The sequence below is a fragment of the Pseudophryne corroboree genome, chromosome 3 (assembly GCF_028390025.1).
Source record: "Pseudophryne corroboree isolate aPseCor3 chromosome 3, aPseCor3.hap2, whole genome shotgun sequence".
In the NCBI taxonomy this organism is placed as follows: Eukaryota; Metazoa; Chordata; class Amphibia; order Anura; family Myobatrachidae; genus Pseudophryne; species Pseudophryne corroboree.
In genome coordinates this window covers 611,617,332-611,636,879 of record NC_086446.1, presented here as the reverse complement: position 1 = coordinate 611,636,879, position 19,548 = coordinate 611,617,332, and the positions used below count along the sequence as shown (strand labels likewise).

At 45.5% G+C, this 19,548-nt stretch overlaps 1 protein-coding gene across 6 annotated transcripts in view; it reads left to right on the top strand.

The window, feature by feature from the left end:
* Positions 1-19,548, top strand: part of MYPN (myopalladin) — a 519,866-nt gene that overhangs the window by 453,270 nt on the left and 47,048 nt on the right. For all 6 annotated transcript variants that reach the window (XM_063961610.1, XM_063961611.1, XM_063961613.1 and 3 more), the window contains one exon: positions 10,837-10,919. In XM_063961610.1, the coding sequence (XP_063817680.1) occupies positions 10,837-10,919 (83 nt within the window). The remainder of the gene's footprint in view (positions 1-10,836; positions 10,920-19,548) is intronic.

Here is a 19,548-nt window from a genome sequence, read left to right as displayed (position 1 = left end):
GTGGAAAATTTTGGAAATGGAAATTCTTCACATTGAGACCAAAGATGCTGGGATTGGATCCCATTTTGCCAACGGTTAAATACCAAGGGTAAAAATGAGAGGTGAGTGCAACCCTGTGGTCAGTGTGTGGCAATGTGCATGGTGATTAGTAGTCCCGGATTCCGAGGGGAGTGGTGGGTGAATCTGTAACAGTAGGTGTCTGTTTGTGAATGGTGCAGAAGTGTTTATATAGGCCCTCATTCCGAGTCGTTCGCTCGGTATATTTCATCGCATCGCAGTAAAATTCCGCTTAGTACGCATGCGCAATATTCGCACTGCGACTGCGCCAAGTAATTTAACAATGAAGATAGTATTTTTACTCACGGCTTTTTCTTCGCTCCGGCGATCGTAATGTGATTGACAGGAAATGGGTGTTACTGGGCGGAAACACGGCGTTTCAGGGGCGTGTGGCTGAAAACGCTACCGTTTCCGGGAAAAACGCAGGAGTGGCCGGAGAAACGGTGGGAGTGCCTGGGCGAACGCTGGGTGTGTTTGTGACGTCAACCAGGAACGACAAGCACTGAAATGATCGCACAGGCAGAGTAAGTCTGGAGCTACTCTGAAACTGCTAAGTAGTTAGTAATCGCATTATTGCGAATACATCGGTCGCAATTTTAAGAAGCTAAGATTCACTCCCAGTAGGCGGCGGCTTAGCGTGTGTAACTCTGCTAAAATCGCCTTGCGAGCGATCAACTCGGAATGAGGGCCATAGTTCACTTAATATTTTATAACACATATTGTGTTTAAATCACAAGCATTATTTAGGAAGATAAAATTATTAAGTTATAATTTCAAAAGCGCAGGTTGCAAAACTGTTAAAATGTAATTCTGAAACCAACATTAATCAAAACTAATCATCAATCAGCACAAGAAAGGGCCATACAGTATATGCAACATAACAATGCAATCTAGGAGCCATCTATCCATACATACAGTTATTTTAGACTGCTTCATATTGGTTGTACATTGTCTTATATTGTTAAACTGAGGTTGCAGTGATGGTGTGTTTTAGAATGGGTTGTACTACTGTACTAAGGGCCTAATTCAGACCTGATCGTAGCAGTAAATTTGTTAGCAGATGGGCAAAACCATGGGGGTCATTCCGAGTTGATTGCACGTAGCAACTTTTTCCTGCCCGTGCGATCTATGGGGGAGGGTTTTTTTGCATAGCAAGGCTGTGAACGCTTGTGCACTCGAGCTATGCAAAAACATTTTGTGCAGTTTCGGAGTAGCTCTTGAGTTATTCACCCGCTGCGATGTCTTCAGCCTGTCAGGTCCCGGAACTGACGTCAGAAACCCGCCCTGCAAAAGCCTGGACACGCCTGCGTTCACCGCACCACTATCAGAAAACGTTCCTCTTGTCATTGTCGTCGGCTCAGCGCAGCATTGCGGCCGCTGCGCAGAGCCGACCCGTTCGCACCGCTGCAAAAAACAGCAGCGTGCATACGGTTCAGAATGACCCCCTATGTGCACTGCAGGTGTGGCAGATGTAACATGTGCAGAGAGTTAGATTTGGGTGTGGTGTGTTCAAACTGAAATCTAAACTGCAGTGCAAAAATAAAGCAGCCAGTATTTACTAGTAATGTGCACCGGAAATTTTTCGGGTTTTGTGTTTTGGTTTTGGGTTCGGTTCCGCGGCCGTGTTTTGGGTTCGAACGCGTTTTGGCAAAACCTCACCGAATTTTTTTGTCGGATTCGGGTGTGTTTTGGATTTGGGTGTTTTTTTCAAAAAACCCTAAAAAACTGCTTAAATCATAGAATATGGGGGTCATTTTGATCCCATAGTATTATTAACCTCAATAACCATAATTTACACTCATTCTGAACACCTCACACCTCACAATATTATTTTTAGTCCTAAAATTTGCACCGAGGTCGCTGGATGGCTAAGCTAAGCGACACAAGTGGCCGACACAAACACCTGGCCCATCTAGGAGTGGCACTGCAGTGTCACGCAGGATGGCCCTTCAAAAAAATACTCCCCAAACAGCACATGACGCAAAGAAAAAAAGAGGCGCAATGAGGTAGCTGTGTGACGACTAAGCTAAGCGACCCTAGTGGCCGACACAAACACCTGGCCCATCTAGGAGTGGCACTGCAGTGTCAGGCAGGATGGCCCTTCCAAAAAATACTCCCCAAACAGCACATGACGCAAAGAAAAAAAGAGGCGCAATGAGGTAGCTGTGTGACGACTAAGCTAAGCGACCCTAGTGGCCGACACAAACACCTGGCCCATCTAGGAGTGGCACTGCAGTGTCAGGCAGGATGGCCCTTCCAAAAAATACTCCCCAAACAGCACATGACGCAAAGAAAAAAAGAGGCGCAATGAGGTAGCTGTGTGACGACTAAGCTAAGCGACCCTAGTGGCAGACACAAACACCTGGCCCATCTAGGAGTGGCACTGCAGTGTCACGCAGGATGGCCCTTCAAAAAAATACTCCCCAAACAGCACATGACGCAAAGAAAAATGAAAGAAAAAAGAGGTGCAAGATGGAATTGTCCTTGGGCCCTCCCAAAAACCCTTATGTTGTAAAAACAGGACATGCACACTTTAACGAACCCATCATTTCAGCGACAGGATCTGCCACACGACTGTGACTGAAATGACTGGTTGGTTTGGGCCCCCACCAAAAAAGAAGCAATCAATCTCTCCTTGCACAAACTGGCTCTACAGAGGCAAGATGTCCACCTCATCATCATCGTCCGATTCATCACCCCTTTCACTGTGTACATCCCCCTCCTCACAGATTATTAATTCGTCCCCACTGGAATCCACCATCTCAGGTCCCCGTGTACTTTCTGGAGGCAATTGCTGCTGGTGAATGTCTCCATGGAGGAATTGATTATAATTCATTTTAATGAACATCATCTTCTCCACATTTTCTGGATGTAACCTCGTACGCCGATTGCTGACAAGGTGAGCGGCGGCACTAAACACTCTTTCGGAGTACACACTGGAGGGAGGGCAACTTAGGTAGAATAAAGCCAGTTTGTGCAAGGGCCTCCAAATTGCCTCTTTTTCCTGCCAGTATACGTACGGACTGTCTGACGTGCCTACTTGGATGCGGTCACTCATATAATCCTCCACCATTCTTTCAATGGTGAGAGAATCATATGCAGTGACAGTAGACGACATGTCAGTAATCGTTGGCAGGTCCTTCAGTCCGGACCAGATGTCAGCATCAGCAGTCGCTCCAGACTGCCCTGCATCACCGCCAGCGGGTGGGCTCGGAATTCGTAGCCTTTTCCTCGCACCCCCAGTTGCGGGAGAATGTGAAGGAGGAGATGTTGACGGGTCGCGTTCCGCTTGACTTGACAATTTTCTCTCCAGCAGTTCTTTGAACCTCTGCAGACTTGTGTCTGCCAGAAAGAGAGATCCAACGTAGGTTTTAAATCTAGGATCGAGCACGGTGGCCAAAATGTAGTGCTCTGATTTCAACAGATTGACCACACGTGAATCCTGGTTAAGCGAATGAAGGGCTCCATCCACAAGTCCCACATGCCTAGCGGAATCGCTCTGTTTTAGCTCCTCCTTCAATGCCTCCAGCTTCTTTTGCAAAAGCCTGATGAGGGGAATGACCTGACTCAGGCTGGCAGTGTCTGAACTGACTTCACGTGTGGCAAGTTCAAAAGGTTGCAGAACCTTGCACAACGTTGAAATCATTCTCCACTGCGCTTGAGACAGGTGCATTCCACCTCCTTTGCCTATATCGTGGCCAGATGTATAGGCTTGAATGGCCTTTTGCTGCTCCTCCATCCTCTGAAGCATATAGAGGGTTGAATTCCACCTCGTTACCACCTCTTGCTTCAGATGATGGCAGGGCAGGTTCAGGTGTTTTTGGTGGTGCTCCAGCCTTCTGTACGCGGTGCCTGTACGCCGAAAGTGGCCCGAATTCTTCTGGCCACCGACAGCATCTCTTGCACGCCCCTGTCGTTTTTTAAATAATTCTGCACCACCAAATTCAAGGTATGTGCAAAACATGGGACGTGCTGGAATTTGCCCAGATGTAATGCACGCACAATATTGCTGGCGTTGTCCGATGCCACAAATCCCCAGGAGAGTCCAATTGGGGTAAGCCATTCTGCGATGATCTTCCTCAGTTGCCGTAAGAGGTTTTCAGCTGTGTACGTATTCTGGAAAGCGGTGATACAAAGGGTAGCCTGCCTAGGAACGAGTTGGCGTTTGCGAGATGCTGCTACTGGTGCCGCCGCTGCTGTTCTTGCAGCAGGAGGCAATACATCTACCCAGTGGGCTGTCACAGTCATGTAGTCCTGAGTCTGCCCTGCTCCACTTGTCCACATGCCCGTGGTTAAGTGGACATTGGGTACAACTGCATTTTTTAGGACACTGGTGAGTCTTTTTCTGACGTCCGTGTACATTCTCGGTATCGCCTGCCTAGAGAAGTGGAACCTAGATGGTATTTGGTAACGGGGGCACACTACCTCAAGCAATTGTCTAGTTCCCTGTGAACTAACGGCGGATACTGGATGCACGTCTAATACCAACATAGTTGTCAAGGCCTCAGTTATCCGCTTTGCAACAGGATGACTGCTGTGATATTTCATCTTCCTCGCAAAGGACTGTTGGACAGTCAATTGCTTACTGGAAGTAGTACAAGTGGTCTTCCGACTTCCCCTCTGGGATGCCGATCGACTCCCAGCAGCAACAACAGCAGCGCCAGCAGCAGTAGGCGTTACACTCAAGGATGCATCGGAGGAATCCCAGGCAGGAGAGGACTCGTCAGACTTGCCAGTGACATGGCCTGCAGGACTATTGGCTTTCCTGGGTAAGGAGGAAATTGACACTGAGGGAGTTGGTGGTGTGGTTTGCGCGAGCTTGGTTACAAGAGGAAGGGATTTACTGGTCAGTGGACTGCTTCCTTTGTCGCCCAAAGTTTTTGAACTTGTCACTGACTTATTATGAAATCGCTGCAGGTGACGTATAAGGGAGGATGTTCCGAGGTGGTTAACGTCCTTACCCCTACTTATTACAGCTTGACAAAGCAACACACGGCTTGACACCAGTTGTCCGCATTTCTGTTGAAATAATTCCACACTGAAGAGCTGATTTTTTTTGTATTTTGACCAGGCATGTCAATGGCCATATTCCTCCCACGGACAACAGGTGTCTCCCCGGGTGCCTGACTTAAACAAACCACCTCACCATCAGAATCCTCCTTGTCAATTTCCTCCCCAGCGCCAGCAACACCCATATCCTCATCCTGGTGTACTTCAACAGTGACATCTTCAATTTCACTATCAGGAACTGGACTGCGGGTGCTCCTTCCAGCACTTGCAGGGGGCGTGCAAATGGTGGAAGGCGCAAGCTCTTCCCGTCCAGTGTTGGGAAGGTCAGGCATCGCAACCGACACAATTGGACTCTCCTTTGGGATTTGGGATTTCGAAGAACGCACAGTTCTTTGCTGTGCTTTTGCCGCAAGTCTTTTCTTTTTTCTAGCGAGAGGATGAGTGCTTCCATCCTCATGTGAAGCTGAACCACTAGCCATGAACATAGGCCAGGGCCTCAGCCGTTCCTTGCCACTCCGTGTCGTAAATGGCATATTGGCAAGTTTACGCTTCTCCTCAGACGCTTTTAATTTTGATTTTTGGGTCATTTTTTTACTGATCTTTTGTGTTTTGGATTTTACATGCTCTGTACTATGACATTGGGCATCGGCCTTGGCAGACGACGTTGATGGCATTTCATCGTCTCGGCCATGACTAGTGGCAGCAGCTTCAGCACGAGGTGGAAGTGGATCTTGATCTTTCCCTATTTTTTTAACCTCCACATTTTTGTTCTCCATATTTTGCGCACAACTAAAAGCCACCACAGGTATACAATGTAGATGGATGGATAGTATAGTATTATATTACTTATGGACGACGAGTGCACTGACGACACAGAGGTAGGTACAGCCGTGGCCTACCGTACTGCTTATATATATAATATACTGTATATAACGGACCTGGTGGACACTGTCAGCAGACTGCTAAACTAGTATGAAGAAAAAAAAACCCACCACAGGTATACAATGTAGATGGATGGATAGTATAGTATTATATTACTTATGGACGACGAGTGCACTGACGACACAGAGGTAGGTACAGCCGTGGCCTACCGTACTGTTTATATATATAATAATATACTGTATATAACGGACCTGGTGGACACTGTCAGCAGACTGCTAAACTAGTATGAAGGAAAAAAAAAGCCACCACAGGTATACAATGTAGATGGATGGATAGTATAGTATTATATTACTTATGGACGAAGAGTGCACTGACGACACAGAGGTAGGTACAGCCGTGGCCTACCGTACTGCTTATATATATAATATACTGTATATAACGGACCTGGTGGACACTGTCAGCAGACTGCTAAACTAGTATGAAGAAAAAAAACCCACCACAGGTATACAATGTAGATGGATGGATAGTATAGTATTATATTACTTATGGACGACGAGTGCACTGACGACACAGAGGTAGGTACAGCCGTGGCCTACCGTACTGCTTATATATATAATATACTGTATATAACGGACCTGGTGGACACTGTCAGCAGACTGCTAAACTAGTATGAAGGAAAAAAAAGCCACCACAGGTATACAATGTAGATGGATGGATAGTATAGTATTATATTACTTATGGACGACGAGTGCACTGATGACACAGAGGTGGGTACAGCCGTGGCCTACCGTACTGCTTATATATATAATATACTGTATATAACGGACCTGGTGGACACTGTCAGCAGACTGCTAAACTAGTATGAAGAAAAAAAAAACCACCACAGGTATACAATGTAGATGGATGGATAGTATAGTATTATATTACTTATGGACGACGAGTGCACTGACGACACAGAGGTAGGTACAGCCGTGGCCTACCGTACTGCTTATATAAATAATATACTGTATATAACGGACCTGGTGGACACTGTCAGCAGACTGCTAAACTAGTATGAAGAAAAAAAAACCCACCACAGGTATACAATGTAGATGGATGGATAGTATAGTATTATATTACTTATGGACGACGAGTGCAATGACGACACAGAGGTAGGTACAGCCGTGGCCTACCGTACTGCTTATATATATAATATACTGTATATAACGGACCTGGTGGACACTGTCAGCAGACTGCTAAACTAGTATGAAGAAAAAAAAAAAACACCACAGGTATACAATGTAGATGGATGGATAGTATAGTATTATATTACGTATGGACGACAAGTGCACTGACGACACAGAGGTAGGTACAGCCGTGGCCTACCGTACTGCTTATATATATAATAATATACTGTATATAACGGACCTGGTGGACACTGTCAGCAGACTGCTAAACTAGTATGAAGAAAAAAAAAAACACCACAGGAGTGTTTTTCAGGCAGACAAACGTATACTGGACTGGTGGTCACTGTCAGCAAAACTGTGCACTGTACTCCTGCTATAACTGCTCCCCAGTCCCCACAATTAGGCAGATTGAGCAGTGCACTCAGCACAGATATATCATGCAGCAGTGCAGCACACTGAGCACAGATATGGTCGAGCGTTTTTTTCATGTAGAGAAACAAAGGATTAAACTCACTGGTGGTAAACCCTGCACTGTACTCCCTAACAGCTGCTCCCCGTCCCCAATCATCCCCACAATTATAACTAAGTCACTCAGTTTACTCTTTTCTTTTCTAATATAACGGAGAGGACGCCAGCCACGTCCTCTCCCTATCAATCTCAATGCACGTGTGAAAATGGCGGCGACGCGCGGCTCCTTATATACAATCCGAATCTCGCGAGAATCCGACAGCGGGATGATGACGTTCGGGCGCGCTCGGGTTAACCGAGCAAGGCGGGAGGATCCGAGTCGCTCGGATCCGTGTAAAAAAAGGTGAAGTTCGGGCGGGTTCGGATCCCGAGGATCCGAACCCGCTCATCACTAGTATTTACCCTGCATAGAAACAATGTAACCCACCCAAATCTAACTCTCTCTGTACATGTTATATCTGCCCCACCTGCACTGCACATGGTTTTACCCATCTGCTAACAAATTTGCTTCTACGATCAGGTCTGAATTAGGCCCTAAGAACAGAAAACTGACTACAGAAGTGATCATACGTTTAAAATTCTTATTAAACAAGTAAAGAGAATAAAAGAATGTTTACTGTAGCACACATAGCTGCTAACAGGGCAGTTTATTAATCTTAGTGAGTTACAATGCGGTGAGGACACACAAGTATGGCAGCAATCGGGAAGCAACTTCTGGATATTTAGCTGAATACACAGAAATGCTTTCCATTCTTACCCAATTAGTTCAGTTCATCAACTTCTACACACATCAATACATTTGTTTTGGGATCAGTTTGAGTGAAAAAAAAAGAAAAATGGAAATCATATTGAAAAAATTTGGCGTTTCCATTTGCTTATTTGCACTTTTCACTGAATAGATTTCTGGGAAATAACATTACAAAAACATTTCCTATGGCAAATTCAGATATAATATTACATATGGCCAGAAGGTGGTGCTGTTGTTACTTGAAATGGCAAGTTCATCTTTTATGTATAACTGTACCATGATCAATAGACATGTTTTAGGTTAGGAGCTGTACAGTATTTTGTCTATTCCTCTATACAGTTGAATAATTGTGTAACTTATATAAAAAAACATTTTTATAAGAATTCCAACTGCTTTTGCCTTTTGAAAAATGACTGCATTAAATATAGGGGCTGCATTGCTGAAATCTCGCAGCTGCTGCAACTCTACAGGGGAGGCAATCATGAGACTGCCAGTCTGGATCCTGGCGGTCACAATGCCGACGCTGGAATCCCGACAGACGGAGAAATGTTGCCGCCAGAATACCTGCGCCACAGGATTTTCTCCCTTTGTGGGTGTCAACGACACCCAAAGAGGGAGAATATAACCTGTGGCGAGAGCAACGAGCCACCATGCCCCCAGCGTAGCGAGCCCGCAAAGGTACTTTTTTGTGCTCGCCCAACTGCTGGCATACTGTTGGCCGGGATGCTGCTGTCGGTATCTTGACAGACGGTATCCCGGCTGCTGGTAAAAAGTATGTATTCTCTCTACAGCATGTGTGCTTTTCCAGATCTTGCATGCAGCCTTTCAGCTACTGTACTTTGATACACTCTTTAGCCTCTATACTGTGACATGGGCATACAGTTACAAAATAATCTGGTGTTTCTCTGCTGATTTGACCTCAAAATTTATAGCAGGACTAATATTAAGTGCAGCACACACTGGGCTACACATTTAATATTAGTGCCACTTAACATTTTGAGGTCAAAACCCTGCAGCAGCTGCTTTGTAAATCTACCCACTTGTCTCTAAACAGAATATTGTCTATTAAAGGTGGAAGAAAGCCTATCAACAGGCCATTCATACAATGAACAGAATCATAAACAGTATATACTTTCTGTTTAATCCTGTGTATAGACTTTGCTGTGCGGTTTACTCAATTGAACTGAGACAAATGAAAAAGCAATGCTGTAAACTTTACTAATCACCGGGAGCCCGGCCGTCAGCATACCATACTACACCCCACTAAAGAGCTCCACCCAAAAAGTTTTTGGTAGTGATGAAGGAGCTAAATAAAACACCAAAGCATACTCATCTTGTAGGTGTCATTCCCCGAGTTTCTAGAGGCAGAGCTTGGGGTTCCCAATCACGTCCCTCAAGGCTCACTAACAAACCAGGTTTTACAGATAGCCATACTTGAGTACCTCTGTTATTTTAATCTATCTGTGCTCAAGCATGGATATCACTAAAACCTGGTCTGTTAGTATGCCTTGAGGACGAGGTTGAGAGCACCTGCCCTAGAGGATGTAAGGCTGTACACCTCCCAATCAGGGCCGGTTCTTGGCCTTGTGGCGCCACGGGCAAAGTATAGGGGGCGTGACGTCATCGCGCACCGCACAACAAAGGTCCTCTCCATGAAGGGAAACTAGAAGCTACGCGTCTGGTTCCCTTCAAAGCGGGGGGCACAGCAAGCACTGCGGGGGGCACAGGGGCGGATCTTGCCATGGTGCGGCGCCCTCCGGATGGCGCCGGCGCCCTCCGGATGGCGCCGGCGCCCTCCGGAAGGCAGTGCCCCGGGCAAAAGTCCTGCTTGCCCGTGGCAAGATCCGCTACTGCTCCCAATGCTTACTGATACAGCCACTTTGAACCCCAGCAGATAAATGGCGCATGTAAGATGAGGATATTTTGCCATAGTTTTAGTTTTGGGTTGAGCTGTCCTCTAGTTTGATACTCTAGTTTGAAGGATACTCCCACCAACCCCTTACTTGGTAGGATGGGTTATGGTATAATAGGTCGACAGTCAAAAGTTCGACACTGTCTAGGTTGACACCATATGGTCGACATGGTCAACAGATCAACAGATTCAAATGGTTGACGCATGAAAAGGTCGACGTGGGTTTTTTAATGTGTTTTTGGTGTCAAATTTTACCTTGCAGCACGTGGACCCCCAATTAGTGCACCACGTCCCCACTCATGGCTGGCTTTGCTCGCCATGCTTCGGGCAAGGTGCCCCGCTCCGCTGTGCCCAACACAGGTTACTATTCTCAATCGTAGTCCACGTGGATGATAAAGTATGAAAAAGTTGATTTAAAAAAAACACCTCATGTCGTCCATATGCTTTGTCGACTATTTGAACCTGTCGACCTTTTGACCATGTCGACCTTTTAGCTGTCCTATCATCCAGATACTGGTAAGAAGGTATTACAGATGTGATCAGTGTGTGATTTCTTTGCGGTTTCTCAGTCTTGTATCACTGGTCTCTTGCAGGGAAGAATCAGCTGCTCCGGACATTTACTTGTGCAGACAGCACCGCTGCGTCCTCGCTCTATTCCTACTGTCCTCTCTCATAGGTACTCTCATTGTTTGGTGTCTGTGACCCTGTTTATTTGTGATTGTGACTGATGGTTTGGAACACAAATACAATTAACACCGAAAGTGTTTTGGGGTATTATAATAGTCACCAAAGAAGTACACTGGGCTAGTTCAATATCAACGGAGTTATGGACTACCTACTGTGACGTATAACTGTAATAGGGGTCACCGAAGAGTTCTGTAACCGTATAAGGTTACATGCTTTTATGTAGGTCATAGAACTCAAAGGTGACTTCTTATAATGCAGACGTAGTAGGTTTATGATACAGGGGTTGAAACATTTTAATATTTTATATTAGATTGAGTTGTAATATTGCCAGTGTATTAAATTATATTGTGGTATGCCCTATTATTTGTTTAATTATGTATTTGTTTTTGTTTTGTGTTTTAATGAGAAAGGAAACCTGTCAGTCTTACACATAGCTGTGTCTTTTGAAAGGATTATGTGACAGGTTGTTGCATGGGTGAGGGGATTGGGTGGAGCTGATTCTGGGACTATTGGACCAGTGTAATGTCTAGCTAAGGTATTTTTGATAAAGGAAACACTGATACCCCTTTCAGACATAATCACCTGTTTTCAATCTGGCTCGGACCCGGGTTGAAGTCAGGGCCACCCCTTTCACACATGGGTGACAACCCTGGTTATTCCCGGGTCGTAATCCCTTCAGACCCAGGTCTTCCAGCATTCAGTGGGTACTTGGGGATGATTTCATCTCCAAACGCTGCTGTCTCCGGCCATTCAGTTTCTTTTAGGCTAGACCCAGGTCATCAAGACGTGGGTCACATCTTTCATACCTTAGGAGGGTCGTCTACCCATGTTGCAAGTCCCATAAAAAGCCCTGAAAGCGAGCAGGGTTGTGGAACCAGAACTGTCAACCCGGGTAGACCTTTTCAGACATAAGACGGCCCCAGGTCAATGCGCATTCACGTGCAAAAACCCAGGCTTATGTCTAAAAGGGGTATGAATAAAGCAGATAAACTTGGTGTATAGTTGAAATGCAGTGAAGCGTATTACATTTGCTACTCTTTGACATTCATGAAGCATGTTTTATCTGGACACCGTAATGAAGTATATTATCACTAATATATCAGACCTGGCATAGGCCACCTGGAGATAGAGGAACCTATGCTCAATCCTGCCATTGCTATGTCCCCCCCTCCCCACACACACACACTTTATCCTGCCCCCTTCCCACCCTATTCTATTACGCCCCCTTCCCACTCCTTCCCAGCTGTATGCAATGTGGTCCCTTGTCCAGGTCTGTCCCTTCTCTTGCTGCAGTAGGAGCCATTGGACATGCTGCCACCGTACATGCATGCTGGAGATGGGATAGACAATAGTGGATTAATATATAGATTTTTGATAACTAGTTATGTCAGAGGTCAAAGAGATATTTTATATTAATGTATGCCTTTATTCAGATCATTCATGCTTTATGTTCACTATACTTATACCACAACTGCACAAAAAATAGGATTTTAATTACCTACCTGTAAATCCTTTTCTCGTAGTCCGTAGAGGATACTGGGGTCCATTTACTACCATGGGGTATAGACGGGTCCACTAGGAGCCATGGGCACTTTAAGAATTTGATAGTGTGGGCTGGCTCCTCCCTCTATGCCCCTCCTACCAGACTCAGTCTAGGAAACTGTGCCCGAGGAGACTGACATACTTAGAGAGAAGGATTTATCTGAACAGTGGTGAGATTCGAACCAGCACACACAAACAAGAGGAAAGCCAAGCTAACCCAACTTGAATAGGAACAGCAACGGCTGAACCAATAACAATACTTAACCAAGTAACAGTGCATTTACCGGTAGGTAATGAAAGGTTTATTTAGTACCATGGTGATGTACCAAAGCTCCCAAACCGGGTGGGAGAGTGCTGAGGTTCCTGCAGAACTGGTTGACCAAACTGAAGGTCCTCAGAGGCCAAAGTATCAAACTGGTAGTACTTAGCAAACAATTTCGAACCTGACCAAGTAGCTGCTCAGCAGAGCTGTAAAGCCGAGACACCCCGGGCAGCCGCCCAGGAAGAACCCACCAACCTAGTAGCGTGGGCCTATAGAGATTTTGGACACGGCAAACTTGATGTGGAATAAGCATGCTGGATAGTAAGTCCGATCCAGCGTGCAATTGTCTGCTTTGAAGCAGAACACCCAATCTTATTGGGATCACAAAGAACAAACGGCGAGTCCTTTTTTTTTCTGTGACGAGCTGTTCTCTTCACATACACCTTCAAAGCCCTCACAACATCCAAAGACTTTGAAATAGCAGAAGTGTCGGTGACAACCGGAGCCACGATAGGTTGGTTGATGTGAAATGCGGACACCACTTTAGGAAGAAATTGCTGGCGAGTTCTGAATTCAGCTCTGTCCTCATGGAAAGTAAAATAGGGACTTTTGTGAGACAAAACCCCCAGCTCTGACACACGTCTTGCTGAAAGGCCAACAGTGTGACGGTATTCCACGTTAGATATTTCACGTCCACCTCCTGTAAAGGCTCAAACCAGTCCGACTGGAGGAACTGCAGCACCACATTGAGATCCCAAGGTGCCGTAGGAGGCACAAAGGGAGGTTGGATGTGCAGAACACCTTTCAAGAATGTCTGGACCTCAAGGAGAGAAGCCAATTGTTTCTGAAAGAAAATGGATAAGACCGAAATCTGGACTTTATGGAGCCCAGACGCAGGCCCACATCCACGCCTGCCTGCAGAAAAAGCAGGAAATGTCCCAGATGAAACTCCACTGCAGAATAATTTCTGCTCTCATGCCAAAAATCGGAGGAGAGGTAGCAATGTATGTAAAAAAAAAAGCATAAATACTATATTAATACAAAGTATTGAAGAAAAAACTGAGGCCCTTTGGGTGACCATAGAAACAGGGGAAAAGTCGATTATTCGTATTGGAGTGATATACAGGCCACCAGGTCAGGAAGAGGAACTCGACAAGAACATATTGCAGGACATAACTAAAATGGCATCAAAAGGAGAGGCAATAATCATGAGACTTTAATCTTCCTGATGTAAACTGGGAGGTGTCTGTTGCTAGTTCCACTAGAAGTAGGGACATTTTAAATTCCCTTCAGGGAGCATCCCTCCACCAATTGGTGAGGGAGCCCACTCGGAAAGACGCAATATTAGACTTAATACTTACAAATGGAGACAGAATATCGGACGTAAAAGTGGGTGAAAACCTGGGATCCAGTGATCATCAAGCAGTATGGTTCAGTATAAAGACAGAGACTGACTCATCCCATACAAAAACAAAGGTGTTGTATTTTAGGAAGGCTGATTTTGTAGGGATGGGAAAATGTGTAAGCGATTCATTGGCAGAGTGGACGAACTTGGAATCCGTGCAGGAGAGGTGGGAAACATTAAAATGTGCAATATTAAAGGCAACAGACCTTTGTATCACCAAAGGTGTTAGGAAAAACACAAGGAAAAGGAAGCCAGTGTGGTTTGCAAAAGAAGTAGCAAATATTGTGAAAGCAAAAAAGATGGCTTTTAGGAAATATAAGCAGACACAAAATAATGAAGACAAAGAGATATATCTTGTTAGACAGAAGGAGACTAAGAAGGTAATCAGATCTGCAAAGGCACAAGCTGAGGAGAAAATGGCCCAGTCAGTGGGTAAAGGATGCAAAACTTTTTTTAGGTATATAAGCGAAAGGAGAAAAACAAAAGGCAGAATAATAAAACTAAAGACAGACACTGGGAGTCATGTTGAGGGAGACAATTTAATAGCAGATCATCTTAATAATTATTTTTGCTCAGTATTTACTACTGAAAGAGAGGGGAAGGGGCCACAGTTAAGTTGCAGGGATATTCAGGAAAATGACACAAGTACATTTATAGAGGAGGTCCTAACAGAACTCTCAAAGCTGAAAGTGGATAAATCTATGGGGCCAGATGGGATACATCCAAGGATACTAAAAGAACTTACAGAGGTGCTGGTAGCACATTTGACAGAATTATTCAACCAGTCATTAGCTACAGGAGTAATTCCAGAGGACTGGAAAAGAGCAAACATAGTCCCACTGCACAAAAGTGGAAGCAAGGAAGAGGCAAACAACTACAGACCAGTGAGTCTTACATCAATAGTAGGGAAATTGATGGAAACACTCTTAAAAGAAAGAGTTGTAGATTATCTCAAATCCGGCAATTTACAGGATCCCAAACGGCATGGATTCACTGGGGGGAGATCATGTCAAACAAATCTTATTGACTTTTTTGACTGTGTGACTAAAGTGATGGATAAAGGTGGAGCCATGGATATAGCTTATCTAGACTTTAGTAAGGCTTTTGACACTGTTCCATAGCAGACTGCTAAATAAACTTGAAAGTTTGGGATTGGATATTAGGATTATTGAATGGATAGGATCTTGGTTGAAGGATAGAAAACAGAGAGTTGTGGTAAATGGAGTGCATTCACAGGAGGGAAATGTTACCAGTGGAGTACCCCAGGGATCTGTACTTGGACCAGTGCTTTTTAATATCTTTATTGGTGACATTGCAAATGGCATTAAAGGGAAAGTATGCCTTTTTGCAGATGACACAAAGGTATGCAACAGGGTAGACACACCAGGTGGGGTAAAACAAATGATTGAGGATCTAGGTAGACTAGAGGAATGGTCAAGAGTGTGGCAATTACAGTTTAATACCAAAAAATGCAAAATCATGCACTTGGGTCTCAAAAATCCAATGGCTAAATATAGTATTAATGGCACTATACTGGAAACTACTGAGGAGGAAAGGGATCTAGGAGTCACTATTTCAGATGACTTAAAGGCAGGTAAGCAATGTAACAAAGCAATGAGGAAGGCTAGTCAGATGATTGGCTGCATTGGGAGAGGAATCAGCAGCAGAAAGAAAGAAGTAATAATGCCACTGTATAGGTCATTGGTACGGCCTCATCTAGAATACTGTGTTCAATTCTGGAGGCCATATCTTCAAAAGGATATTAATACATTAGAAACTGTGCAAAGAAGGGCAACTAAAATGGTGCATGGCCTACATCACAAAACATACGCAGAAAGACTAAAGAAATCTCAATATGTATAGTTTGGAGCAGAGAAGGGAAAGGGGGGACATGATAGAAGCTTTCAAATATATCAAGGGTTTTAACAAAGTCCATGAGGGAAACATTCTCCAAATGAAGAGAAGCAATAGGACACGAGGACATGCACTGAGACTTGAGGAGGGGAGGTTCAGGGGAAATTTGCAGAAAAATTACTTCACAGAAAGAGTACTGGACAAGTGGAATAGTTTCCCATCAGAGGTGGTAGAGGCTAAGACAGTAGAGCAATTTAAACATGCATGGGATAGACATAAGGATATCCTTACAAAGAAATAAGGATCAAATGAGGTTAGAGATAAAAATAATGTAAAAAAAGGGGCAGACTAGATGGGCCAAGTGGTTCTTATCTGCCGACAAATTCTATGTTTCTATGTTTCTAAGAGACGTATTTCTTCCAAAAACGATGGTAATGCTTAGACGTTACCCCCTTCCTGGCTTGGATCATAATCGGGATAACCTTGTTAGGGATCCCTCTCCTGGCTAGAATCAGCCGTTCAACTTCCATGCCGTCAAACATAGCTGTGGTAAGTCCTGACAGACAAATAGCCCTGTTGCAGAAGATCCTTGCGAAGTGGTAGAGGCCACAGATCTTCGAGGAGCATCTCCAGAAGGTCCGCGTACCAGTCTCTTCTTGGCCAGTCCAGAGCAATGAGTATTGCTTGAACCTTTTTCCTTTTTATTTGTTTTAGAATTCTTGGGATCAGAGGAAGTGAAGGAAACACGTACACCATCTGATAGACCCATGGAGTTGTCATGGCGTCTATCGCCACTTCCAGATGGTTGATTGGAAGGATGACTTCTTGACTTGACCATCTTCCCTGGAACTGCACCCTTTGAGTGACTGCTCCCCAACCTCTGAGGCTTGCGTCTGTGGTTAACAGAATCCAGTTCTGAATTCCGAACCTCCGTCCTGCAATGAGTTGCGAAAACTGTAGCCACCACAGAAGGTAGATCCTGGCCTTTGGCGACAGACGGATCCTCAGGTGCATGTGAAGATGCGACTTGGACCATTTGTCCAACAGATCGAGCTGGAAGGGCCTTGCATGAAACCTTCCATATTGAAGTGCCTCGTAAGAGGCCACCGTTTTCCCAAGAAGGCGAATGCACAGATGCACCGACACCCGGGTTGGCTTCAGGGCATCCCGAACCATAGACTGGATTACCAGTGCCTTTTCCAACGGAAGGAACACCTTTTGTGACTCCGTGTCCAGTATCATTCCCAGGAATGGGAGCCTCCGTGTTGGCTCTAGGTAAGATTTCGGAAGGTTCAGAATCCACCCGCGATCCTGAAGAAGTTTGGTTGAGGGAGCAATGCTGTCCAGCAACCTTTCCCTGGACGGCGCCTTTATCAGGAGATCGTCAAGGTACGGAATTATGTTCACTCCCTGTTTGCGGAGTAGAAACATCATCTCTGCCATCACCTTGGTGAAGACCCTCGGTGCCGCGGAGAGACCAATTGGCAAGGCCTGGAACTGGTAGTGACAGTCCTGCAGTGCAAACCGGAGATAAGCCTGATGAGGTGGCCAGATCGGAATATGAAGGTACGCATCTTTGATGTCCAGAGACACTAGGAATTCCTCCTCCTCCAGACCTGAGATCACCGCTCTCAGAGACTCCATCTTGAATTTGCACACTCGTACGTATGGGTTCAAAGACTGTAGATTCAGAATTGGTCTTACTGAACCATCCGGTTTCGGTACTACGAACAAGTTGGAATAGCACCCCTTGTTTAGTAGATGAGGTGAAACTGGAACAATGACCTGAGTCTAGTCTGTACCAGTTTTTGGATGGCATGCTGTAAAGTTATACTTGCCTCTTGTGAAACTGGCAAGCCTGATTTGAAAAATCTGTGAGGTGGGAGCTTTTGGAACTTCAGTCTGTAGCCCTGGGAAATAAGATCTATGACCCAGGGATCCTGGCACGAATTTGACCAGATCTGACTGAAGACTTGTAGTCGGGCTCCCACCTGACAGCCTTCCAGGCATTGCGGTCCACCGTCATGCTGAAGACTTTGAGGAAGCAGAGCCTGAGCTCTGTTCCTGAGCACCTGCTGTTGCTGGTTTGCGTGGTTTACCTCTTGCGCCGCTGGAGGATGTAGAAGCACCTCTGGATTTGCCCTTGAACTTATCCGTCCGAAAGGACTGTAACTTAGAAACTGAATAAGTCTTCCTGGTTGGGGGAGCTGCAGAAGGAAGATACACAGACTTACCCGCAGTAGCTGTGGAGAACCATTTGTCTAATTCATCTCCAAACAAGGCCTCTCCTGTGAATGGTAGGCCTTCCACGCCTTTGCTGGAGTCCGCGTCAGCAGTCCACTGGCGTAGCCACAAGCCCCTGTGTGCCGACACTGCCATAGCGGTGGTTCATGCGTTAAGCACGCCTATTACCTTTATGGCTTCCACCATAAAGTTCGCAGAGTCCTGTTTATGCTGCAGGAGTAAGACAACATCCCCCTAGATAAGGAATCTAACCCCTCAATTAGGTTACCTGACCATTTAGCAATGGCTTTAGTGATCCACACACATGCAATAGTGGGTCTTTGGGCCACCCCAGCAGCTGTGTACAATGATTTGAGTGTAGTCAGAGGAAAAGGAAAAGATGAGAGCAACCTTTTAGGGATCTGAAACTTCTTATCAGGATTGACCCATGGTTTTTCAAACAGAGTATTCAGTTCCTTTGACACAGGAAAAGTAACTGAGGACTTCTTTTTCACATTAAAATAAGATTCCTCACACTCCTCTGACACCTTATCAGGAATATGCAGAATAGCTCTGATATCCTCTATAAGAGCCTCTATTCCCTGTGACAGAGCTGCATCCTCCCCCCCCCCCCCCCCTCCCTTCCCTGAGTGCACCTCCCCCTCCTCTATGTCTGACCTGTCAGAGTCAGACTGCAGGTTATGGGCCAGAGATCGCTTTTGCGGCCAAATGGGAGGGGATTGAAACGCTGTCCTGGGGACTGAGTCTCTGGTCATAAACTCATCCACAGTCTGTTTTAAGTATTGCGTCTCTTTCTCATTGCGGGACAATTTTGTAGAAAAAGTGGAGATCATTCCTTTAAGAGAATTAACCCACTCCGGTTCAGCCCCGCTATTCTGTGAACGCTGAGTACCCAGTAGTGAGCCCCCTGGTGAAGAGGAACACTCCGCTGTACAAGAAACACACTCTGCCTGACATAATGTAAATGTAACAGCACACACACACACACACAGAAAAAGGGTAAGCACAAGAAACCCACAAAGAGCCCTTCAGGGAGACACAGAGTTGTTTGTAGCCAGCCCTCACCGCGCCCTTACCGCTAATGCCAAGCTTAGCCAGGTCGCAGACTAAGTACCCTGATAGAGGACTTAGTACACTAGTAAATCGTTCCCCTCCCCCCTGCTATGACCCCTTGGTACCGCTGAGGTAATCTGGAGTCACACTGGAGGTGCTGTGCGTCCCTGTCCTATCAGCGTCTGTGTCCACTGCAGAGGGAAAATGGCGCTGGTGAGCTGCTGGATCCTCTCATAGTGAAGCCCCGCCTTTTCAATG